Genomic DNA, 27,318 nt, shown 5'->3' on the forward strand with positions numbered 1-27,318 from the left:
TCCATTCTGTAATAATTGAGATAAGATCAAGTGACCTAAAAAATGGAGCTGACAAACGAAATAATTAAGAAATAAAGTCACTGTGCTTAGCCTTTTTACTCTACAGTACCTACAGTACATACTTATTCTACATACTTACAGTATGGTACATAGTATTTTGCTATATTGAATGTTATTGTCATTGTTGAGTAGTTGGGGTAATTGGAGTTTTGACAGGTTGTTCTAATGCCTGTGTGTGTGTGTGTGTGTGTGTGTGTGTGTGTGTGTGTGTGTGTGTGTGTGTGTAGGAAATCGTGACGATCGTGGTGTTTGGAGTGGAGTATATTGTGAGGATCTGGTCTGCTGGATGCTGCTGTAGGTACAGAGGATGGAGAGGAAGACTGAAATTTGCACGGAAACCTTTCTGTGTGATCGGTAAGTCTGGTTTGGTTCGAAGTAATGTACTAGAACACACACAAATCTTAACATCCAATGCCCTATTTTCCTACCACATCTGTTCAGTGTTTCTTCTTTTTATTCCTACCAAGAAAAAAAAGAAGAAACACTGAAACAAAAAACCCCCATAAAGGCCTTGTAAATAGGCTTTGAGAAAAGCTGGCTTCCACTTCACCCTGATAATCACACAGTATATCACAGTCATCATCGCTCTTCACTACCAGGTTTCCCCAAAATTTCTTATTCCAGACATCATGGTGCTGATTGCGTCCATCTCCGTGCTGGCGGCCGGCACGCAGGGGAACGTCTTTGCCACATCTGCCATCAGGAGTCTCCGCTTCCTTCAGATCCTGCGAATGATCCGCATGGACCGCCGTGGAGGAACGTGGAAGCTTCTGGGATCTGTCGTTTATGCTCACAGCAAGGTATTCGCTTCCTGGGCAAAATCCTCCCTTAAGACCGAGCTGCCTGGTCTCCATGGAAACATGAGAATGCATGATCAGTTCTCTTGAGTTTGTTATTCAGCAAAAAATCAGCAGATGAGCTTTTTTCTTTTTAACAGATTTTTTGAAAAGACCTTGCTTACAAGATGTTTCTTGTCTCTCAGTTTAGGCTATAGCTCTTCCCACCTTGTTACTGCGGCATTTTTATTCAAAATCTATTTTTGTGGTTTAAGGTTTTTGAAGATAATTCAAAGGTGATCAATAAAGGTCTATTGATTTTTTTAGGGTAGCTTCAGAACATGCCGGGATAAAGCTATAACTTTCCTAAAGAAGATAGGTATTCGGAGGTGTCGGATTCTATCCACGTCCTCAGCTAGAAGATTAGAAGTAGGATATAGGCCCCAGTAATGTCCAAATGAAATCACTGCTCAAAATGCAGAACAGTCCAAGTGTAGAATTTCGATTTGAAGAACTGTATTTACTCAATTCTCTTGTGTAATTCTCCTCTTGAAACTGATGGGAATGTGTTGCATTTGTGCTCCACTCTTGTTGGGTGTTCCACTCTCAGAGGACTCTTGTAAGATACATTGGTATTGGCCAGATCGTAATAGTGTCTGTTTTACCAGGAAGCATCATATTGAATCTCATTTGTTAAGCCTATCTTATTACAGACTCCAGCAAAGTGAATCTGATGGATAGGGCTGTCTTGTAAGGGGAGGTTGCTGGCTCCTTCGCAGTGATGCGTGGCCCTTTGGTTCCTCAGAAATGGAGAGAGAGGTTATTGGGTGACTGGCCTTTAATGAGATATTCTGGTTAACTGACAGATCGAGGGGATCTGGGTCGTGACAGAGAACACTGGGCCCACGGTTCATTTGATTTGATTGGATTTGATGCATCACACCCCATAACTCAAAACGGAGGACGAGTGATCGCTTGGGAGCAGTGGAGAGAATATATGCCTGGCTTGAAAATGCCGACCGGTCGTGGTTTAAGACCAAATGGGACCAATGTGGGCAATGTCAGGACGTCAATGCTTTATGCTCCCACTTTTGTCTTTAGTATTAAACATTGGCCATGATGCTTGAGAGAACGCCATGAAGCTCTTGGCTGTAGCGAGCAGAGCGACATAGCACCTGTCCAAAATACACACTGGGTTCAGACCAGTCTCAGTCAAGCCAGAATAGACATCATCAGGTCCACGTAGAAGCTCATCGTTTTTTTAATTGATAAAAGTGATAAAAATGAAGAAGAAACCGTTATAAAATATAAACAGATTAGAGTACTACCTGAGGTAAAAGTAGAGCTGGGCAGTCAGCATTAATGATTCAGTTGCATTTGAGTTTGACTGGTGTTAATTGTGCAGTCTACGGAGAGAGGTTCCTTTAAAGGAGAGGTGCTCAGCTCAACACGTGATGACTGGTAGTGAGTCATACTTTAATGAGATAAACCTTGAAGAGTCACAGGGATCCTGCTGCAGCAGCCTCGGGCCAGCTTTCCCATCTCCAGCATGAATGTGTTTTTCTAAGTTTCAGCAAATTTAAAGGCTTGTATTTTGTTGCATCTTGTTTCCACAGTATTCATAAACCCCCTCTCTGTAACACCGCATAGAGAAGGCAAAGCTATTTTTAGCCCCAACTCATTCTCAGCCCCGTTTGCTCTGCTTTGGTGCCTCAGCACTTTCCCTGCTCTTTCGCAGAATGAAAAAAAAAAAAAAGAAAAAAAGCAGAACGCGACGCTCTGGGAATTCATGGGGGCTTGTTGTCTTGGTGATAAAACGCTGTTTCTATCTATAACTACACGGACACACCTTACAAAATAACAAGCTCTCAGTAAGTGCAGTAAAATATGAATGAGTTCTGAAAGGATGTCATGCCGACTTTATTTTCATCATGATGACAGTGGGCAAAATTGAACGTTAAGGTAATTACAGTTGTGATGAAAGACTTGTATGTGTTATTTTCTAGTTTAAAAAATGCAAATACCGCTTCTTTCGCATTGCTTTTCTTCACTTAAACATCTGCAAACTGACAAGGATAAAATAATTACGTCGGACATTAAAATTAATATATTGTCAGATCTGGGGCAAAATTCTAATTTTGTTGGAAAGGTGTAGATGTGCTGTAGACACATTTAGGTCTGACTGTGATCTGATTTCCATAAACACCTCCAGAGATGAATGGGAATGCTTATTGGCCTTGTTGCAACCAAAATGAATTGTAAACCAATTCCATTACCCGGTTTCATCTACCAAAGCGTTCTCTCCTGTCAGTCAACCAGTGTAGCATGGTGGAGCCAAATTCTGGTGCCAAGTTATCAATTTAAATAATCAAAGGTGACTTGAGGAAAGGACACACAAACTTTTGTCCGTTTAGTATTTACTGTATCTCCTTACATATGGAATGTAACAGAGGTATGCTAAAATCCACAGTTCCCAAATGAAACATCAGTCTCTTGACCTGCATCTAAACTGCTCAAAAAGTAAATTGTAACATTTTGAGTTGTAACATTTTAGATTTTTTTCTCTTACCAGTGGGTGGACATTGTGAGGTTATTAGGACTGAACCTGAAAGCATTTGAGATGTGGAGGATGGGAATGGGGCGGGGTACAAGATGCAGTTGGCATGGTCTCCCTGATTGCCCAGTTCTGGACATCCCTATGCTCACTGGTTTGACCCTCTGAAGTGGCACATTTTCACCTATGCCAGCTGCGTACTGATAATATGCCATTTCAGACGCGCCAACTCAGCAGAATGCAAAGGCTGTGACTGAGTTAACCTGGGCACCACCCTGGCACCCTGAAAAATTTTGGCACATCTCCTCTTTCCCTGCTGTGTAAGGCAGTAATTTCCCTCTCTGTATCTTCTTCTGTGAGGAGTATGCCCTCAGGCAAAGATTCCTGCAAGGTCAAAGTCTTGTGTCTCAGAAATATGTCTAATGTATGGAGGTGGGAGTACGGAAAATTTGACTAAGCATTTTTTATTTTAGGGCCAAAATCAGTTTATTGGCCCCATGTGTTCCAGGTAGACCCCTTTCTGTCTTCCCTCTGATTAGTGCGGTCTGCTGGTGTCCCATTTCATGATACTGAGGAGTTCTGCATTGGGAACGTTTGCTGATGAGGCAGACTTTGAAGCAGTTTTTCCTTTGTTGACTTAGGTATAAGCAGTTGCTTCATTCTACAGTTATGTTTAACACTGTCCTCTGCAACATCAGTGGGTGTTCTCACAAGCTCTTCATTTTCACGTTGGCTCATCAAAATAGGAAGTTTATTAATAACACCTCAGGTTATGTTACAGGAGTTCCTAAAAGACCTTTTAGGGATGGTGTACAGCAAATATAGTTGGTGTTTTTATACAAAGTGACTTTCAAGTTTTACTGTCTACACTGAAGGTCTCACATTTCTGGAGCAACCTCAGGCATCTTGCTCCAGAGCATGGCAGCATCAGTGAGTTGACACACATGACACATAATACAGCCAGTCACAGAATGCCATACTGTAACATTCTTAACAAATTCAAAACTCTAGGTCGAAAGAGTTAAAGGCACCACAGTACCTAGATCTTTCTTCAAACTGAATTCTCTTCAAATCCTTAAATAACACTTTATTTAAAGCTAACTGATGATCATACTGTGTGTGTGTGTGTGTTTTTTACCTGAACAAACCCTTACAGTGCTTAGATCATTCTACCCAAGATTAGACATACTCTACTTAGACCATAAGACACTGGAGCTATAGGAGTCTGTTACCCCTCTGCAGGGGGGGTGTTACTGGGAAAACGGATATGACATATTATTGCCATTAAGCACATTTCTGTGTGTAGAGCTGCCTCTCAACATTATGTGATCTCCTTCAGTGAAAGATGATCTTCACTCTCTCTCTCTCTCTCTCTCTCTCTCTCTCTCTCTCTCTCTCTCTCTCTCTCTTTCCATTTCACCTCCACAGTGTCATGTGTTTGGTAACACCCATTCGCTGTGAGCATCCAGATGAATATTTATTAAGGATTAATGATAACATAGTGACTTTAGAGATTTCTCCCTATGCCTATAAATTATTCTAGAGATGCCTGATTAATTAGAATTTGATAGTGAATTCCTAGATAAAGGCAAGCTGGACTTTAGCAGCGGGCATGTTCTCTCTCTCTCTCTCTCTCTCTCTCTCTCTCTCTCTCTCTCTCCCTCTCTGTGAGTTGAAGTGGATCTCCATTTGTTAGGTCCTTTTGGGGGTGTCTTATTGCTTCTGTCCCCTCAGGCTGGTCTCACCAGTCTCCAGCTTTGTGTATTAGATTACAAATTGCCTAGGGAAAGTGAATTTCGTGAAAAGAATGACATGTTACTAAATCTGAACTCCTTAAGCACATTCATTATGTACTACAAGATGCAATGCAAACTAATAAAGCACTGATAAAGATTAAATTGGTGTTTGTTAAACAGATTTAATGTTTATCTATTCTCTGAAATTCTTATTATCTTATTTATTTGATTTAACAACAAGCAACATGAGCTTTGAAAAGTGCACCTTCTTTGTGGTGTGTGTGTGTGTGTGTGTGCGTGCATGTGTGTGTGTGTATGTGTGTATGTATTTATGTGCATGTTTAAGATCTAATGAAAGGGATTCTAAACATAGAGAGAGTGTGTGTGTGTGTGTGTGTGTGTGCGCGCGCGTGTGTGTATTGCTGTTGTTGTTGATTTGAGTTTTGATGCTTGTCATAGTCCACAGTCCACACAGACCATCAGGCTGTTCTCCAGATTTTATGGTTCGATATCTAGGATATAAATAGTGAAGCACTCTTCTCTTGTCCACATATTTATTCTGATAACTGAATCAGCATCTGTCTGAGCTCAGAGAACAGCTCTTAAATGTCAGCTTAGGCAGGTGTAACTACACAAATGTGTATCTCTTAATAATAAACATGCATAAAGGTCTTTACGTCTGTTTAAATATGCATCACCCTCACCACATGCAGTCCTTTAGCCATATGATGCCTGCTCTAGTGTGTGTGTGTTGTTTGTAGTTTCATGTATATAGTTATTGTATATTTGTGTATAACAACAATATTTACAGTGAATGTTTGGGTCTGTATGGTGACATATGATATAGATGCTCACAATGTGTGTCTTTGTGCTGCAACTGTGATTACTCTGTGTGTCTGTGTGTGTGTGTGTATGTGTCTGTCCTTGGCAGGAACTGATCACAGCCTGGTACATTGGCTTTCTGTGCCTGATCCTGGCCTCGTTCCTGGTCTATCTGGCAGAGAAGGAAGATAACGAGATGTTTGAGACCTATGCGGATGCACTCTGGTGGGGCCTGGTAAGTTAGGTCACCGTCCTTGACCGCCTTCTCTCTTTCATTTAGATTTCACTACACTTTTCACAGCTCCTTTTCCCTTTGGTCCTCACAAGTACAGCCATGAAGCCATTACACCGTCCTCTTCCACCCAACAGCATTCACTGTCGTCACGGAAACAGTTGACCAATGACAGAAACGGTTGACCTATCACAATTAGCCTGTCTTTGTTACAGTAGACTTACCACTTTATGTTAAACATCATTGTTTTTCTATCCCCTCTAACTCGCCATTACCTTATTCAGTATCTTGTTAGTCACTTTAGATATAAGATTTTCTTGATATAAGCATTTCTTTTTTTAGGCAGTATCTCGATGCCAAAGTTTATTACAGCAAGAGCCATAGTTAAATATCAGATGTCAAGGATTTTCACTGGCAGGACTGTGGTCTCTGGGGTGCTCAGTAATTGGCAGGATGCAGTTGGCAGTTTTCCTGTGAAAATGCACCCCAAGATACAAGACTGAATTGATGGAGACTGAATTTTCACAGGGATCTATCAAATGAACATATCTGCATACACACACACACACACACACTATGTGTGTGTAGTGCTTACATAACAGTTCATTTTCTAGGCTTGTTTGGTATTACATGTATATAAGATCGATATAGATAGATAGATAGATAGATAGATAGATAGATAGATAGATAGATAGATAGATAGATAGATAGATAGATAGATAGATAGAGAGTATGTGTTCTTGTGTAATTTGTACATAGTAGTGGCTGGTGACTGTGCACAGATTAAACATGTCTGTACTGCAGCATGTGGGTAATTTGTGTGTTTATGAAATTTTCTCAGTAATTATGTAATTAACATGTAAATGCAGTCATATAAAGGTAGGGCCAAACGTGAAGTTGAATCGTAGGATTGGGAATGAGGTTTTTGTTGATAGTGTTTTGTTTGGGATGAAGAAAGAAGAAATGGATTTAATGCTTTCAAGTAGTTCACTGTGTGATTTTCTTTTTTTTACATTATTATCACTAATACAGTGTTTCTGTGTTAACATTATCTTTCAGTTAAAACTCTTTTTATGCATAATTAAGACGGAAATCTTTTCTTAAACATCCAAGAGAGAAAGAGAGACAGAGCGAGAGAGAGAAACAGAGGGAGAGAGAGAGAGAGAGAGAGAGAGAGAGAGACAGAGACAGAGACACACACACAGAGGGAGAGAGGGGGAATGATAAGGATCCAAAGACAGAGTGAGAGACAACAAGCCTTTAAAACAGGTACATTCATGATATTTCATATATGAATGGTCATATTCTACTGTTTCAATAGCCTGGACTGGTTCAGATATTTTGATTTGCAGTTTTAGACATTTCTGCCTTAAAAAGTCTGAAATGGAAATGTCGCTCTCACTCACATCAGTATCAGCACTCTTCCTTCAAGAGTAACTCAAAATGGCTGCTGATTTCTCTCTCTCTCTCTCTCTCTCTCTCTGTCTATCTGTTTCTCTATATATATATGCCTGTCTGTTTCTCTCTCTCTCTGTCTTTTTGTTTTTCTGTCTCTGTCTGACTCTCTCTCTCTCTCTGTCTATCTGTTTGTCTATCTCTGTCTGTCTCTCTCTCACACACAGATTACTCTGACCACCATTGGCTATGGTGATAAATACCCAATAACGTGGAATGGTCGTCTCCTTGCCGCGACGTTCACCCTGATCGGCGTGTCCTTCTTCGCTCTGCCAGCGGTACGTTTGTCCTGAACACTCAGGGAAACAAGCAAATCAACTTTTATAATCTTTTAACGTAGCAACCTTCCCTCTGACAAAGGCCCAAGACAAGATCTCATTCTTTTAGCTCATAGAGGTCCTGAGATAAATCAGCTAAAATGACATGAGAGAAAGGAACATAGTGAATCAGTATGACTGTGAATGAAAGATGAGATGAGCAGGTGTGCTGGTAAAATAGAACAGTGATAAATTATAGCATATGAGATTATGGATGCTCATATATGTGTCCTGAACCTTGTGTGTATGTATAATAAACATGATGATAACAATATGTGTAATGTTTCTGTGGCAAAACATATATAAATAAATCCTTCCAAATTCATGACAGAGTGTGCAGGTTTAGTGACACTCTGTCTTCTCCAGGAAAATGTGGATATAGATGAGTCATATTCAAACTCTTTTTTTCCTATCTCTTGCAGGGAATCCTGGGCTCAGGCTTTGCCTTGAAAGTTCAGGAGCAACATCGTCAGAAACACTTTGAGAAACGTCGTAATCCAGCTGCCGGCCTAATCCAGGTAAAATCTGTCACTCTGCATCGGAGGGGATATTTAAAAGGCTTGCTTCAGTTAAAGTGAGTATTACTCACCAAATCTCATGGACAGAAACCTTCAGTATCATAAACTCCAAACACACTGCATGCAGGAGCTAAATTGTTACACTCTGCATCTGTTTGGTCCAAAGTTTGAAACAAAAAAATCAGGGCTGTGACACAAGCAGCTGGGCTACTTTTTTCAATAGAATACAGTGACATGTACACACACACGCACACACTCACTCACTCACACACACACACACATACACACACACACACACACACACACACGCACACACACATCGTGATTACAATGGCTTTAAAGAATAGAAATTTCACCGTATGCATTATTCATGTGTGTAATGTATTTCTCTCTGTTCCCCCAGGCTGCCTGGAGATTTTATGCCACTAATCTGAACCGCACAGACCTGCAGTCTACCTGGGACTACTATGAGAGAACCGTATCTGTCCCCATGTACAGGTATTGATTTACTCTCTTAGACCTGTCAATTCTCTATCTCTCTTCCTCTTTTTTCCTGGATATATCCCTCTTTCTCTCTCTCTCTTTCACTCTGGGCCTTTGACACTCTCTCTTTGTCTCTCTCTTTTCTGAGTGTATCTCTGTCTCTCTTTCTTGTTTTCACTCCCCCTCCCCTCTCTCTCTCTGGATTTCTCCTGAGTGTCAGAGGAGATGGATTCAGACGTCTGCAGATCGATTCTCTCTCAGTGACCTTTGCTGATGGTTTTTTCACGTCTTTTTGGCTGGTGAAGGTTACTGGGGAAGTCTGTGTAAGGCCTTGGGGCAACGCAGTCTTTTCTTCAGCAACCCTCTTACATGATTCTTTTGCCATTATTGTTTGATTTTTCCTTTATTTTTCTTCCAGAAGTTGTAGATATGTGTGTTTGAGATAAGAATCATATATACAGAATAAGCTGGAACCTGGTCTGTAAAGTTAATTATGTTTTAGATGAACAGATAGAACGATATACACCTACACAGATGTACACGTACGTATCTCTGGAAGATGATAGATGATTGTAGTGTTATGTAAACTTCAATAAATTCTAAAACCAGCATATGTTTCTGTTAACATGGTTTGGTTTGGTCTGACTGATGTCTGACCTGTCTTGCTTTTTATGTAATGCATCCAAATCTCACTCCAGCATCATGTGTTCCTAACATTAACACATTCTGTCTCTCTCCCATTAGCACCATCTCTAACATTAATACACACTCTCCTTCCCTATTACTGTACATCTCTTTCATAAACCATACACTCACTTTCTATTACCATATGTCTCTAGCATTAATACACCCTCTCTCTCTATTACCATATGTCTATAACATTAATTCACACTCTCTCTCTTTTACCATATGCCTGTCTCATTAACATACACTCTCTCTATTGCCATATATCTCTAGCATTAACGCATACCCTCTTTCTCTATTACCATACATCTCTTTCATTAAAACACACACTCTCTATTACCATACATCTCTAATATTAACACACATCTCTAACGTTAACGCAACTGACTAACATTAACACACATCTCTAATGTTAACACACTTCATTAACATTAATACAACTTCCTAGCATTAACACACATCGCAAACATTAGCGCACATGCTTTCTCTCTCTTCAGAATCACCAGATGAAATTTGCCAGTACCTGAATTAACAAGGACAGGAAAGAGCAAAGATAGCTTGGCTCCATCACTCATTCAAACATAATTAGCACAGTGACTCAGTTTGTCATTTCATTTTCTGCCCTTTCTTTTGCGCTGTAGGTACAACACTGTTACTAACACTTTTTCTGTTAGCAGTAGATGAGTAGACTAATTCATCAGGATGTAACCTCCTCTTTTTTCCTGGGGTTTGAATCTACCTCCTGCTGTACGGCATACTGTTCGTCTATTAACTTAAGCTTTACTGTTGGCTTAAAATGGAAAATAAGAGAGAGGGAAACGCCCCACTGACAGGGAGCTTTATGATGAATAGACATTTTAAAACTGACATACCTTTGCTTCTGATGCTTCTCCCGCAGGGGGACTTAAGTTGGCTATAACTCAAGGTCGTTCATGATTCTCCAGAAAATTCTAAGTAGCAGTAGCTCAAGGGCAGAAACTAAAATAGCTATTTTAAACTTCAGTCAAACTTTTTTTCCCCACTCTCCTCCTGCTCCCCTTCTTCTTCTTCTACCATTCAATTCTGCAGACTCATTCCTCCCCTTAATCAGCTGGATCTGCTCCGAAACCTGAAGAGCAAATCTGGACTCTCCTTCAGGTACTGTAAACGAGAAAAGTTACATACTGTTTAGTTTGGATTTTTTTTGTGAACTTCTCAGTCCTGGGTTTTTCAAAGTCATTTGTGTGTGATAAATGTTACAGAAATGTCACAGAAGACTTTTGTTGTAAGTTAATACATTATTGATAAATACACTACCTTTATGTGACATGTCTGATGAATGCAATAAAGTGTGTTCTTTCCTTCTGTTTACAGGAAGGATGCTCAACCAGAACCCTCCCCCAGGTAATTACTGTGTTTTAGTTTGTTGATTACTTTCTGTTGGTTCCACCAAACTAGCTATCCAGTTTTAACAGATCTCCGTTGTATTCGTGTGTAGCGTATTGCTCAAGTCGAAAACAGGAAAAAAAATAAGCATTTAAAGTTTTTCTTATGATTTTCCACATTTATACGTCTAGATATTTATTTTGTCGGTAATATTAGAAATTTTAAATGCAGTGTGAGATTGTGTGGATACAACAATATTGCAGTCTTTTAGCCAGTATTGTACACAAGAACCTTTGTGGTGTATGTGTGTGTGTGTGTGTGAGTGTTTGTGTGCCTGTTCAGATATTTTATTGACTTGGCTCCAGGCTAAGCATGCGTGATGCTCTGATGTGAGTGTCTGTGTGTGTTATTTATGTGTGGGGCTGGAGATTTTGTCCTTGCCCTTGTGCAGATGAATGTGTTGTGTCATGCTGTGTGTAGCGACTGGCAGAAGTGTGCACTAGACACACATGTGTTCTTAATGTATGGATTTGTGCAGGAGAGAGCTGAAAGTGCATTTCTGACCTTGTTGTGAATGCTTATGAGTTCTTATGTCCTGCATTTGAACCTCTGATGGATACCCACGATGCTTCCTGTTACTGCAGAGAGCTTCCTGATTGGTTAATGCATATAAAATGCATCTTTTCACCTAGGCAAACAACACCTGCACCATTAAGAATGACCTTTATGTCTAAAACAGCACTGTGTCACATTGCAGTGGTTTATCCCGACAGGGGCAGATGTTATACATCAAAATGAGTCATGGTATTCCCTGGGCTTTCTAAATCCCGTTGTCTTCCCCCTTTTGCAGTCAGAAGGTCAGTCTGAAGGAGAGAGTATTCTCCAGTCCACGGAGCTCTGGCACCAAAGGCAAGGGCTCCCCCCAGGGCCAGCAGCCCCTCAGACGCTCACCCAGCGCTGACAACAGCATCGAAGACAGCCCCTCCAAAGTGCCCAAGAGCCTGAGCTTTGGCGACCGCAGCCGGGCCCGCCAAGCCTTCCGGTTCAAAGGTGCCGCCTCGCGGCAGAACTCAGAAGGTGAGGAAGTCAAATCTGGGATGCCGTGTCCTTTTCATTCGTTCCTTTTGTTGGTTCCCTGTGGCTCTGGATCTCTGTGTGCTTCTATTGGAGTTTGGTTTCAGAGGCATTGTATTTTTGTATATATATATATATATATGCGTGTGTGTTTATGTTTGTGTGTGTTTGTGTGTATGAAGTGTACAAGGGGTCCTTCATGAAGTCAGTGATAGCTTTAAATAATATCATTTGGTGTCTTTGTTATTGTGTTAGCTCAGGGAAAAATGGTAATGGACTGGTGTGAGTGGTGAGTCCATAAAGTCCAGCAGGGACTTGTTGGAAGGGAATGAAGGAAGTGTAAGATGAATGATTCTGTTTGACTTTCAGCTCGTATTCAGGCAGCTGCCTTTGATCCAGAAAAACACCATGTGTTAAAGTCTTGGGAATTCTTTTTTTCCGTTTTTGTGAATAACCATGGCCAAGACATTAAAGACCCTCTGAGTCACATGTACTGTTTGTGGCCAGGAGTTGAATGGAACATAATGGGCCATGACCCATCAGGTGGCTGATGGAGCGCAGAATCCATGTCCCTCCTGCTCCTATACCACACACTCTTATTCAAGCATGTATGGAGCAGTCAATAGAATTGAACCAACAGCTTTTTCACACAAGCCTAAGTCACATAAGCTGACATTGTTTGATGAGACGATGTGGTTTATGATGCCTAAAAGATCAAGTATATGGTTTTATATCAGTGGAGGAGTTCTTAACCTTCACCTACTCGGACTGAAGAGGGGACTGTTTCAAACAAACAAACAAGCAAATAAACAAACAAAAAACAGGCAAACAAACAGACAGACAGACCTCTTTTGTCCAATAACAGGACTGGATTATTTTGTGTTGCTTTTTGTTGATGGTTCCGTGTGCTATTGCATGATACTTTGGCAAAGTGATGTGTATCAAAGCTCATTGCTTTTGTGTGAGTATATTGGTTGTCCATGATATATGTGTGGATACTCTGCGTTGCTTTTTCTATTGCTTGTGTGTTTGCTATTATATTTTAAATTCAGCAAGTAGATGTCAGCTCATAGATCCAAAACAATTCATTTACAGCTTTGTGATCATATTCATACTCATATTGCAAAGCAAATTTGAACTGAAGTCTGAAATTAGAATTGAAATCTGAAAATGTAGCAAAATCAAAGCCATAGCCACCTTAGCCATTACTGCATATGTGTGTATAGTACAATGTGTTACATGTATTCAGAAATTGAATACATTTAAGATTTTTTTTATACAAATAGTCTTTCTCTCATAGAAACTCGAACTATAACATTTAATTCCCTTAATGCTAACTACACTAACATACCTTTAACTAGGGCTACAATGATTAATGATGTAATTGATAAGGTCGATGCTGAAAATGTGCCGACATCAATATTTTAAACTGGCGCATTGTTTTTTTTATTTTTGGTGAATTTACCTTTTTTTGATTTCTAAATGCTTCAGTTTATTATAACAAATGTTTTTCTTCAATATCACTACTTTAATCATTGCAGCCCTACCTCTAACATAGTGCTTGCATTAGTTAAAGGCTTACACTTTATACAATGTGCATAGTTAAAGATATGGGTGTTTCCAGTCATATTTATTCATCAGTCACAAAATCATTTGCAGTGTATTCTATATTATAATGTGAAGATGACAGTTATAAGACAACATGTGCGTTGCTATAGTTTGGTGCTTTCTACTTCAGGATCAGTATGTTGAAAGCTGCATCTCCATGTCAACAGTTTGGTGTCATGAACTCTTTAAGGGGCTAACACTAACAGCACATTGTACAAAGTGTGAACCATTTCTTATACATGTGTATGCGATTGATTTTCTTCTCATTTTGAATTGACTGTGATTGATCCTGATGCTGTCCTTTTCGTTTCTCTGTTCGATGCTGATGCTAAAGTGCTGATTGAGATGCAGGCGGAAGAATTGAGGCAGAGGAGCTCTCCAGGTCAGGCAAACCACATGGGTCTGGGCTCTCTATGCAACCTCTACCCCTTTAAAATGGCATTCACCAAATCAGTCTAACTAACCTGCTTCATAGCATTAATACAAGCCCTACAGATATGCTCTTATGTTCCGCTTCTGTTTATTTTTGTTTGTTTGTTCATTTTTTTTTTTAGCTTGGCTTTACTTCGTTTCATTTTATTTTTCCTCAGCTTGGTTAAGACATGGATGCAAAGTAGCATGAGGTTCAAATATGGAAATATGCAATGTGCTTAATATGCAGTGTGTTTGCAGAGAAAAAAGTAAACACGAATGAATTAATGGACTGCTTGACTGCTGGATTTTAAGTGTTTTTACTTTCTTTCATAATAATTAAACAATGCATATTTGTTACAATTATTTGCACTTCAAGACTTATTGCATTTATGTGGTTATGAATTTATTTACATTATTCATTTCCTTGATTTTTTCATTCTCTTCATTTTTAATTTATTCTTCTTTCTGGGTTACCATTTTTTAAAAAATATTATTTATCTTTAACCTCAGCAAGAAATTTTGTTTGCTTGGAACATTATTAAATAAATTGCAAGAAAACGGAGTGAGGAACCTAAATTGATGTGGCTTGATAAGCATGGTTTGAATAATGTCATGGAATTCATCAGGCTTCCAGCTGTGCCACATAATGTTAGGGTATTACAGATATTTACAAAGTAACACCTGAAAGTATTTGCCTGCAGTAAGACCTCATTAACCTATGTGCTTCTCATAACCATGCAGTACTGAATGATGATTTTAATACTTTTTACCCAAATTTGTGATGAAAACTGTTGTTACATGGTTATGAGAGCATTATAAATGTGTTATAACAATCACAGGGATATGTTATACCCCTCAGTTAATTAGCATTTTTCAGCAGGTCAATGCTGGTTTGCTAACAGCATTCCTGGCCACATTCATGATGATAACTCCTCTTTCCTTTAAGCATTTCTCTCCTTTTTTGTGTTTAATGTGCCTTGCATTTGGTATTTGATTAAGCACATCAGACCTTGTTATTGAGATGATTATCCAATGAACAGGCATGCCTGGGTTCATATGAATGTCAACGAAGACGCAAGGTGATTTTATAATACATTTACTCCCAAGATCACAGATTGTCTTCTTAAAAAAGGAGATTTTTTTTCTTCAGGAATGACACACATAGTGCATATGTGACAATTTCATAAGTGGCATGGTCAAACATGAAGAGAAAACAAGCGGCTTTTTGCTTTCATGAAATTCCTTTTTTTATTTTTTTTTTAAAAATCTGTGATGAATTGTCCTTTGATGTTGAACATCTTCATATTCTGTAGTTTTTGTTTTATTTTTTTTGGTCAGGATTTTATATGCTCTCATCTCAATGCAGTAAAATGATTTCTTTTTTAAAATTAATTGCGGTATATTCTTCTCCTGAAGGTACAGGAAGTTCGAAGCATTTAAAGGTGATCTTTTGCAAGGTCACACATTTAAAAAAAAAGAAAAGAAATTTATTCTTTGAAAAAACTATGTGTTGAGTCGGTTTTATCAAGAGCCAGTAACTGTAAGGACGATTTGTACCTTCAGAAGTTTGAAATGTTGTCACTTAAAGAAAATACCAGTACTCTGAACATTGCAATACTCTTTTTTAATTTTTCTTCTCACATTTTTCAAACCTTGTTCCAGGTTCTTCATTGTCACGGTTTCTTGTCAGCCTTCTATTAACTAGACTTTATTATCATCTCTCCTTCCCAACTCTTTGCAGCAATTGAAGGGTTGATCAGTAAGAGAACATCACATATCTGCTAGGAGGTTATGGTCACCAAAAAAAAAAAAAAAGAAGAAAGAAAGAAAATGCAAAGCCCTTTACCAACTCAAGGGCCGATAGAAACTATTAGAATGCATGCCTTAGTTCTAGAGCCATTCCATAAGCTCCATTGTTCCATGGTTCCAAATCCAAACAGCACAGCCACAAAGCAAACAGGGATATGCACTTGGTTCAACATGGCTGTCGTTCCCTGTGCTATATCCTGCATGTGAGGAAAGCTGGGTAGTTTTTATTTATTTATTTTTTTATTTTTTGTAGCAGCAAAAGGGGAATCCACCTCCATGGCCAATGAGAATTTTCCAGCCCATACCACAGAGCTAGGCTACAGCCTTCCTAAAGCACTTTTAGACCATCTTAATGTACTTGTTCATGTGAGCTTCTACAGCTGTTTCAGGGCTCTGTGATCTGACTGGTTCATGGTGTCATTCGTAAATATTTTTTCCTACCCTCTCTCCACCACTAAGGCTGTAGAGACAAATGTGGAGAAAGAAGATGGACACTGTGGCCCAAAAACATTATTGTTGGATTTCCACTGCAGTTTTTTGCATGGTTTACAATGAGGACAGAAAAATGTACCCATGAGTAATTATTATCTAAATGCCCTCTCATTCAAACAGGCTATTTTTTGATAGATGAGGCCAGTTTCCATAGCAACACATCAGTCTACAGTCAACACATCAGTCAAATCTGGCTCTCAGATGCTAACATCAATGAGAACAGAAGATACAATGTATGAAATGTTCAATCCAAGTACCAAATAATAATAATGGCAATGAAATTAATAATAATTTGCAGTTAAACATACTTAAATCCATTACTCATTATATCTCTTTTGCTATTCTGCACCAAATAGCACAGAAATAAAGAATAAATGTTGTCTTCTGAACAATTTGACTAGCTTGTTGATTGCCAGTCTAATTCAGTGTGCAGGCTGTGAACAGTTTCATTGTGTATTCTTCACACAAGTTTACACTGACTTTGACTCTCAGGCTTTTGTTGGGAGGTGGTGGCCTGCTGCTTGTGAAGGCATTAACATGACTCACTGGTTCTGCACTGGCTGACACAAAGCTTTTCAGTGAAGACAAACGATCCATTTTGACTTACACATGCTCTGCAGACTGGTAATAGCAATGAACATTAGCTTTTAATATACCAAAAAAAAAAAAGAACTAATCAAGTTCCCTTCTTCCTCACCTATCTTCTGACTTTGATTTAAATATTGCTATTCTTCAGTCTGAAGGTGGCTTGTAACTCAAACTGTGATGTTGCAGACTTCAGTTAAAGCTAAAATGCCTTTGCTCATGCAGTCTCAGGACAAGTTGCAGAAGAGAAAGCTTCACAGAAGAGCAGACTGCTAGGCCAATGAATGCATCCTTAGCTTTTGGGCCAAAGGACTGATGAATTAACTACCCCCTCAATCCTTCTACTCCTGTTTGCCCCACCCACACCCGGCCCCCTCCTCTCTGCATCAAATCATCAATGACATCACCCAGCCAATGAAATATTGCAACACTGCCCATTAACCTTCCTGTAATCTAACTGATGCCCAGTCACAATATGTATTATTTTTACTGGGCTGTGCAAGTTAATGGCTATTGGCTGGCCTTCTGCTTGGTGTCATCCCAGAGAGACAGAGAGTATGAGAGTGGAGAGGAGGTTAGGGTTGTGTTCACTAACAGTGGAGGCCTCCTTTGTCCATTTTGTGTTTCTTGTAGAAGCCAGTCTTCCTGGAGAAGATATTGTCGATGACAATAAGAGCTGTCACTGTGAGTTCGTTCCCCAGGATCTGACCCCATCACTCAAAGTTACCATCAGAGCTGTGTGGTAAGCAAAGACGTGAAGAGAAACAAACACGCAAACCTAGACAAAAGCAAGATCATATTTAAACCCATTTATTAAGAGTAGGGATGCATCGATCTTACTTTTTCAGTCCCGATACTAATACCTGGGCTTTGGGTATCGGCCGATACTGAGTACCGATCAGATAGTGTTTAATTAATAAGCTGGAATGGGTGGAATCATTCTTTTATGTGTAATGCAACATCAGGCTTGACTTAAACATCGCTTTCCTAACTTTGTAAAACAAAATGTAACAAATAAATACACATATAAATTTACTGAATTGTTATTTATTTTTTAAATAATAAATAATCGTGCACTAGCAACTGAATTTGAGAACCTATTCTGTTATTTTTGTCACTTCCCAGTGATCACACTATCACTGGGAAGTTTCTCGTGCCTTTGCAATGCACCCGGCAAAGTTAACTGCTTCTTCAAATCCTCCCGTTTTTTTTTTGTTTGGTTGAACTCGCTGTGTTCTTTGGCATAATGCTTCTGGAGGAGCGCTGTCCACACTAACGCGGGTAAATTTGAAAACAATTATTTCTCTGTTTAGCCCTTCCATCCACACTAAAACAGCCTTTTCCGCCACCGAAAACGATACTTTTCGAAAACGCTCTCTGGTGCATAAATTTTAAAAAGCTTGGTTGACCTTGTAATGTGGACAGGGAAAACAGACAGTTTCAGAAACAATGACGTATGGTTGCCATGACACTGGCAAAAATTTGTGCTTGTGACCCCAAAACAAACATGACGGGCGAAATGCAGTCAATGCTGCTCTATTAAATCTATCTTCAATTACAGATCATACTGTACAATGCGCATGCACTGCTCCAATGGTAGAGGACAAGCTTTATATTTGTTGTGCTTACAAGATGGAAAACAACCGCAATGGTGGTCCAAACCCTATACTGAGTGGCAATTTTGGATGGGACCTGGCCGAACAAGCAGTTGGTGGGACAACTTCGTAATAGCCTAACAACAAACACTAAGGCATTTCAATGTTTTGGTGTGGATGTAGAACATTTGGAAAATGGAAACGGTACAAAAATGTTAGTGTGTACGGAGAATAGAATTGAATTGAATACATGGGCTCCGAAGATTAGCCCCATTGTCACCAGCTATCTGAGTCAGTGTTGGACCGATATCCGATATCAGTATCCGATCGGTGCATCCCTAAGTAGGAGTGGAAATATAAAGTATGTTAATATATAATCATTTGTGCTGATTAACTATAATATAGTCTAAAGTATTTGTTGAGTGAAATTGGCACGATCTGTGTCACTAAACAATATGGTAATATGATGTTATAAAAACTACATCATTAACTCAGGGACACTTGTATCCAGTCATGACTGATTTTGTATTATATTCTCTAATTAATGCTTGTTTTAGCATGTTAAAATGATGGCAGGGATGGTGTGTTGGTCAGGGAATAAGTCTAATAACCCAAAAGGTTATTCCTAATCCCAAACATGATATGTTCCCTTCAGCAAGGCCCCAAGGTTTCTCTAGAAGTGATTTTAGGCAATGATGATGATGATGATGATGATGATGATGACGACAGTTGTTAGTACCTTTCGGTGAGAATATTATCTAAATGTTCATAACTGTAAGTATGAAATCTCTGTCCCTGCAGCATAATGAGATTTATGGTATCAAAGCGAAAATTTAAGGAGAGCCTCCGGCCATACGATGTCATGGACGTTATTGAACAGTACTCGGCTGGTCACCTAGATATGCTGGCCAGGATTAAGAACCTACAGTCCAGGCAAGACATGGCCCATCTCTCTCTCTCTCTCTCCCTCCTCTCGCTCTTTCACACACACACACACACACACACACACACACACACACATACACACACACACACTCGCTGTCTACACAGATTTCAGTTCTTTAGTTTTGTGACAGACAGCATTACTGACACCATTGTACATCCATCTCTCTCTCTCTCTCTCTCACTCTCTCTCTCTCTCTCTCTCTCTTTGTCTGTGGTCTGTAGTTCATTGTGTTATTGTGTTCATAGTATCTGTTTTCAACAACACCACCTTATTCTCTCTACCTACATGTGGTTCAGAGCTGTGATGTGAAAAACTACCATTCCCACAATTCTAAGGTGTTAAGTAAACACTTCTCTGTCATTTCCAGACAGACATCCTCTCCCCCAGGCATCTCACTGAGAAGTTAGACCTCTGATACTCTTTGTTATAAAGGTTATTTTATGTCTCATTGAATTCAGTGTTAGAGTGGTTATCATCTGTCTGATTCTATAATATAAAATGCTAAATCTCTAAATATTCAAACACTACCAGGTAACAAACATTGTCACTCTTGGAAAATGCATTTAGTAATTTGTTTCCACCAGAGTGCGAAATATACAATGACACCTGGGGGGGGGGTCAACTTTTTCCCTAGGGCTATATAGCATAGTAGCATATGTAACTGTTTTGACCCCCCCAAACTGTTGTTTTTGCCTGCTTTGGGGGGTCCAAGTCTTAACTGGGGGGTCAGACCTCCCCAATCCCCCCTGTAACTTGAACCCTGCTTTCCACTGACAACACACAGTCCCAACCACTCTGCATCCAACTTCCACTCTCTGTCTTTCTCACCAGAGGTGTAAAACCACCTTCACGAATAAGTACTATATATGTTGTGAGATAACAAAATGGTTCCACATATATGTAAATATATTCCTGCTTGTGAAATACTGCAGAGATGAGCTCTGAGAAATCATTCCGCTGCATTACAAAATTAATGCTCTGGTATCATTTTCTATGAATGATGATTTCAAAAGATCAAGCATTAAGGCAGTGGAGGAAGTGATTTCTGCTGTTTAAACAACTGTCTCTGGAATATATTTTCACTTATTTGTCCTTGTCTCTCTTCTCCTCTCGGAATTTGTTTTTGTGTTTTTGTTTTCTGTTTGTTTGTTTTTTTTGTCCTTTGGTTTGGTTCTTCATGTTGATGTGTCCGATGGCGTTCCTGGCGTGTGTGCTGGTCCTCGTTGTGTGACGCTGCGTTTGTGCTGTCGTCTACCTCTATTTGCTTTGCCAGGATAGATATGATATTGGGCCCCTCAGGTCCCACCACCCCCCGACATAAGAAGTACACAACCAAGGGAGCCAAAGAGTCACCTCAGTACTCTCCTAGGTTAGGATGCCCCCCTCCCCCTGCTCCTACCCAGCCTGCATCTCCCTGCTCCTGGCTTTGGGGCTCTGGCTTTCTTAGCTTGGTTACATTTAGATTAAACAAGCACCTGCTTTTGCTTCAGACTACATGACTGATAGAAAAGTGGAAGAATTTCTTCTTTTTTTTTCAGCATTGGTTCAGTTGCTCAGTTCCAACAAGCCGTGTGAAAGTGTATTTAATGTGCTTGAAGTCCACTGGTAGGTTTTTTTTCCTCTTAAGCTTAGTAAAATGACACTGCATTTTCTAGCCTGTATTAAGGAAACAGAAATGACCTAAAATCAGGGCTTGTACCATTGTTTCACATACTCTAGTAGTCCACTTGTCCTGTGTAATGGAGGTGAAGGTAGTTAATGAACTTTTGCTGTGCTTTCTGACATTTGTTTGTTGTAACTGAGCTCTGTACAGTTCTAAACTATTAATTTAGCCACCAAAGAGAAAACACTAAGCTTGAGATCACTTTAAAAGGAATCTATCAACCATTCAAGTCCATCTTCTAAAGCTGTGCTTAAATACAGTAGCAATTTAGTAACAACAAAAGTATTTCTAATTAGTAAAGTACATGGAATAGGGCCATGAATACTATATAGGAGCTTTTGTGTCCTTATCGTGACTTTCTCTTGTCATTTTACCTTTGACAAAGCATCGTTGTATCACTTTATGCTCCAGATACACAGAGTCATTGAACTTACAAGTAAGTAGCCAGTCATGTAGCTGAATGAAAACAGGGTTTTTTTTTGTTGTTTTGTTTTCCTTTTTGTTTGTTTGTTTTTTTCTTTTCTTTTTTTCTTTTGCTTGCAGTTACTTAAAAATGAAGAAAAAATCATAAAAGGCAGAATTTCAGAAGAAGCAACAAATGATTGTGCCCATGTCCAAGACATTCAAACATTCGTTTCTTTTTTGCCCTCTTTCTCCTAACGCATGTTGGCATGACAGATGCAGAAGCATGCCATATAATGCTCTATGGCTGTGTTGGAGTGCTTATAACATCTCTCAGAGAATGTTTACAGAGAGTTTTCCTATGCTAGGCATTAGCTATCAACTGTTTGCCAGACAACAGCACAGCTCTCTCAGTTAAAATGGTTTTCTGTCCCACAGTGTGAAGGAGAATATGTAGACATTCAATTCAAACTGGGGGTACGGGATTGAATAAAATCTGAAAAAGCGTTTTTTCTTTTTGAATAAATAATCTAATGAATAATCTATGCCTATGCGTGAAAATGTGAAAAGAATCGTTATTCTGTGAATTTTACAGAGCGCGTCGATGAGAATGAAGAGCTCAGACAAAGACGGAAAGGATGTGTCATCAAGTCTTCATAATGTAGCTGTGACCGCACACATAATTGCTCAACAATTTATAATTATGAAAAAATTCTCCCATCTTGAATTACCACACAAACGTTAATGCTTTTAGCTGTAGTTAGTTTGATACCAAAGAGGCTGATGACACCTCATATTTTTATCTTATGCATAGTTGTAGCTGTAGCTGGAACTATGCAGATAGTAATGTTTAGTAACATGTTGTTAACGTGTGAATGACAACATTATGGTACTTGCCTGACACATCGTGCTGGTGTTATTGTCAATGAGGCTACAGAAAAAAGTCCTTCTGGTGGACCAGGCTCTTTTCTGTGTGTTTGTAACTCTATCTAAGTACACCCACTCTTGTCATAACCCGCCCTCCTTCCCCGCATGATCTCATTCCATTCCCATCATGCTCTGATCTTAAGAGACAGAAGGTGTAGCTGAGTGTGGGATCTCTGTCCTCTCCACTCTCTCCACACATATAAGATTTATGGCATAAATACAGTTATAAATACAATATAGGCAAATATAAACTTTATGTATAGACTTTTCAACTTTTAAAATAATCTTTATGTATCACTGATACCTTTTTAGACGCATTAAATAAAAAAATGAATATGTGTGAATAATAAAGTCTAACTGAATACAGTCTAACACATTTCTTTGTTCTCCAATATGGTATATGTAATTCACTTTTTTGGAGTCACTTACTTGTCCTTTGCTATATCAGCCAGTTGCCTTTATTGTGAGTGCATTCAACTGATTGACTGTTGGACTGATCACCTGCGTAGTTCCCTATATTGTAGGTCTTGCTTATTTTTGTTCTGATTGGTAGAGTTGACCAGATTGTTGGTAGAGGTGCTCCAATGACAGATAAGGACCGCCCCAAAGGTACTGCAGAGACAGAGATACCAGAGGACCCCAGCATGATGGGACGACTGGTGAAGGTGGAAAAACAGGTCAGAACCCAGAATGAAACAAGCCCTCATATGTAGATCTGGAACAATTCGTTCAATCACCAGAGATGGTTAAAAGTTATATTTAATTATACAATATTTTTGACAGGTGATCCAGCACCACGGCTTCTTTGTCATTGTTCTTAATTTTACTTTATGGCTTGTTGTCTGATTTTTTTTGTCTGTTATCTAATTACTGAGGCTGTAGTACCATTGTCAGAGTATGTAACAGAATGTAAACCCTGGATGATGTGATTGTCACATTGCTTGCCCAGTATGAAATGCTGAGTTCCATGGCCCGAGAGTGGTCTATGGCTGTCATATTGTAAAGTGAGGTGTAACGTCACTCTTTTTTCTCCTAGGTCATGTCTATGGAGAGGAAACTGGACTTCTTGGTCAACATCTACATCCAGCGGATGGGTATCCCTCAGTCAGAGACAGATGCCTACTTTGGCTCCAAGGAGCCTGATCCGGCACCTCCCTACCACAGCCCTGTGGAACACATGGAAAAAAGCGGCTCCATCACTAAGATCATCCGTTCCAACAGCTCTGCAGGCCAGAAGAACTTTGATCCTCCACCCTCCACCTGCTCCAACCAGGCCCAATGCCCACCATCCACGTCCTGGCATCCTCACCCCTTACCTGAGCCCACCCAGCGCAGCCAAGGTGCCTCCCCAGTCGGGGATCCATCCCTGGTGCGCATCCCTCCTCCGCCAGCCAACGAACGCTCCTCTGGCGGGCACAATGGAAGCTCACGTGGGGGTGGAGGTCATCATTCCCGTGGCGGCGCTGGTGAAGAAGGGAAAATGCAGGGCCAATCACAGCAGCAGGGTGGGGCTGACAGTGACACGTCCATTTCCATCCCCTCAGTGGATCACGAGGAGCTGGAGCGTTCCTTTAGCGGCTTCAGCATCTCCCAGTCCAAGGAGAACCTGGACTTTCTCAACAACGTGTACTTCAGCGGTGTGGCCCGCTGCGCTAAGGTACGGCCGTACATTGCCGAGGGTGAGTCTGACACCGACTCTGAGCTGTGTGCCCCCTCACCGCATTCCGCCACCGGAGACGGGGTGTACGGCGACAGAGGCTGGTCTGGCCCCAAGTAACCCCAAAGTGAGGCCTTGGATATGTGACACAACGCTAGTGAATGCGGTCTCTGGAACCAAAAACACAAGCCAGACAAGGACCAAAGTGAGAAGAGCTGCATGTGTGGGCTGGGGGATAGTTCTGCGTTAAATATCACTGCTACTTTTGTTAGCTATGGCCCCAACATTGGTACCAGAATGTGGCCCTAATGTGCACTGGCTGACTGTGTTCAGGGAGAGGAGCATGACCGGTCTTACTGACCGTTTCCTTTAAAGGCAAACACGTCCTGCTAATGATCAGACACGAGAGGGAAAAAATCTCGCCATCAGTCGACCTGCATCTCTCTCTTAATTTGCAGATGAGGACAGATAGTCACTTGAGGCTGATTTTATGGAGGAAAAATGAGTGAGAGAAGACAAAAAGGGGAAAAAAAAACAAAAAAACAATTAGCTGTAGAAAAAAAAAGATCTGTAGTTTTTCATGCATTGAATGTTGTCATTCTCTTGACTTAAAGCATATTCATGTATTCATGCCACTGGTCATTCAACATTTGCCACTCACTGTCTTGGAAGTCTTTCTGAAGCAGAGATGGTCTCGTCTCCCTCTGAATGTAAATTCACGACAGCAAAAGAATACCCCACAGATGTCTGTCCTTTCACCCATTTATATAACTCAAATTTACAGTAATATCTCACTGTCATTCAGTGTCACACTGTACTCATCCAACAGCTGAATATACAAGATTCACTTCAATTACATGCCAAACATGTTCACAATATCTCTTTCTCTCAAGTTTGCACAATTTTTAAGTACTCCCTGATTTTAATATATTGCATGTTAAAGAATTACAAATATTTTAAAGGAATGTACAATTGTACATGTACAATATTAGCCTAATTAACCTGAGATTATTTTTCAGTAAGATAAAGGACATTATAAAGCAGTTTCTACAATGAAAAATGTATATAAACTATGCCCATTAGTCGCTGAATGACTGATCTGATAACACAGAGGTTTTGCTCCATTCATTAGGTCAATGAGACTCATGTGTTGGATTTGCACTCTTCCTTGTTGTCATAGGAAACACTTCTTCAGATTGCCAGAAAAAATCTTCAGGGGCCATGTATTTATTTACTTGTTTATTTATTTATTTATTTATTTGCTTGTTTGTTTGGCTGGTTGTTTATCTCTCATTCTTCCACATTTTCATACATGTGAGCTTTCAAAGCAGAAAGCAGATATTAAAATGTTAAAAGGCCATGACCTAAAATACCTGTATAACACTACTGGATGACACAACGTAATCTGGAGAATGTGAAAATGTTTAGGATTAAGATATGGCATTCTGCCTACTGCCAGCTGCCCAGTTAATCTGTCTTCTCAGAGTTAATGTAAAGCTTTTAGAACAGTTACAAAAGCATGCTTTTTAAGTTTATTATCAACTGCACAACTCTGTCAAACTTCACTGAGGCAGCCATTAGACTACTGCAGTCCCTCCTCTCCAAACAGAAGATGCTAAAAGTGTTTGCCAAAAACTCTCTTGATGTTTGTGCAGCAGTTTGAATGGACTTAAATACTGTTGTGGGTTGATAGACTGTAAAATCTCGGTGACACTGTCAATTCTACCGTTCCTTGCTCTTAGCACCAAAAAGAGCCAAGATCCATCCATAGATTGCCAGCGATGCAGACATAACCATGACCCACCTCCGTTCCTGTCTCCCATACTCAGTTTACTCAGTTTTTTCTCTACTGAGTGTACACAGGTGACGACAAACTTTAAGAACAATACATCAGTGTTTGGCCATTATCATCAAAGCTGATGCCATTTTCGCTCGTTTAGTTTTTGTTTCATTTGGTTTTGCTCTAACAACAGGCCCTCTTCAGCCTCTCATGAGTGAGCCTTCTCGTTGACTCTCTGCTTATGTACCTTCAGGAAGCAAGTTCCATGAATTTGGCAAACCTGACTGGCTAGTTCAGGACCCGGAGTGATAGTTAATATGTTTTTAATTCATTGAATAAAGGAAAATTCCATTTTAAGGGTAATTAAAGGTCATTTAAAGGGTTGTAGTCAAATAATCTGAGACTCAAATGGTGTTCAAGTCCACACCAGTAGGTAGATGCTCTAATAATGTATCAGTTTGTCAGTCAGAAGTGTGGCCTGGAGAGCAGGAACTGTTGCATACAATAATCTTATAATATTTTATTCATTTTGAGATTACTAATTCATTTTAATATCAGTACTTCTGTCAGTCTCTTGGGAATAACTTGATGCCTGTGTTTAACAAAATCATTTGATTGTCAGCTAATAGACATTAAACTCACACACACATACACACACACACACATACACACACACACACACCTAAAATTGCTGTGTACAATGGACTATAGACCACAATGTGAAGTTTGCACCTTTCTTTTGTCTTCCGACCAGCTTCTGTTTGGAATTGCACCATGTTCACTATACCATCTCCGCCCCACTTTAACCAGCTGCGACTGTACTGCCCTGTGTGTTGTCATATAGAACAACTCTGACCAGCGCCTGAAGCACATGTCCACCTCAGTAGATGAGAGAAAGAGAGAGACTGTCAAGAACAAAAGAGGACATGAAAAGACAAATCAGAAATGTGTAATTGAGATGCATTTCACAGAGCAAAATGAAACAGCTTGAAAACTTGAATATAAAACGTGAATATATCTAACAGGCCTGTTGATACACTGCTTTAAATGGTTCAACATACATATATTTACATGTGTGTTCAGCTGCCTTGTTTGTTTATTTATTTGTGTGTATGTTTGTTTTTAAAGATTTAATTTCCCAAAGAATATATTGTGTTTTGCGAAATTTGCCTTGTACATCTTGATATCTCTGATGCATTATTTGTTTGTTCACGTTTTTCTTGTTCCTGTAACACATATGATTCATGGTACAAATCTTCACTGGACTCTCTTTCTCACATAGACACACACACACACACACACGCACACACATACACACACTCACATACAAAAATGTGCTTGTGAATGTATTCTTGCTATCTTGT

At 39.8% G+C, this 27,318-nt stretch overlaps 1 protein-coding gene across 3 annotated transcripts in view; it reads left to right on the forward strand.

Annotated features, from left to right (window-relative positions):
* Window positions 1–24,294, forward strand: part of kcnq2b (potassium voltage-gated channel, KQT-like subfamily, member 2b) — a 41,689-nt gene extending 17,395 nt beyond the window's left edge. Inside the window, exons 3-15 of one of the 3 annotated variants that reach the window (XM_030776734.1) lie at window positions 288–414; window positions 685–860; window positions 6,058–6,183; window positions 7,803–7,913; window positions 8,375–8,470; window positions 8,874–8,968; window positions 10,676–10,774; window positions 10,991–11,020; window positions 11,853–12,079; window positions 17,618–17,726; window positions 19,381–19,512; window positions 23,071–23,194; window positions 23,554–24,294. In XM_030776734.1, coding sequence (XP_030632594.1) covers window positions 288–414; window positions 685–860; window positions 6,058–6,183; window positions 7,803–7,913; window positions 8,375–8,470; window positions 8,874–8,968; window positions 10,676–10,774; window positions 10,991–11,020; window positions 11,853–12,079; window positions 17,618–17,726; window positions 19,381–19,512; window positions 23,071–23,194; window positions 23,554–24,294 — 2,193 coding nt within the window. The remainder of the gene's footprint in view (window positions 1–287; window positions 415–684; window positions 861–6,057; window positions 6,184–7,802; window positions 7,914–8,374; window positions 8,471–8,873; window positions 8,969–10,675; window positions 10,775–10,990; window positions 11,021–11,852; window positions 12,080–17,617; window positions 17,727–19,380; window positions 19,513–23,070; window positions 23,195–23,553) is intronic. The other 2 variants (XM_030776736.1, XM_030776735.1) reach the window with 2 other exon arrangements.
* The last annotated feature ends 3,024 nt before the right edge of the window (window positions 24,295–27,318 follow it).

This window comes from Chanos chanos, chromosome 6 (genome assembly GCF_902362185.1).
Source record: "Chanos chanos chromosome 6, fChaCha1.1, whole genome shotgun sequence".
NCBI classification, from domain to species: domain Eukaryota; kingdom Metazoa; phylum Chordata; class Actinopteri; order Gonorynchiformes; family Chanidae; genus Chanos; species Chanos chanos.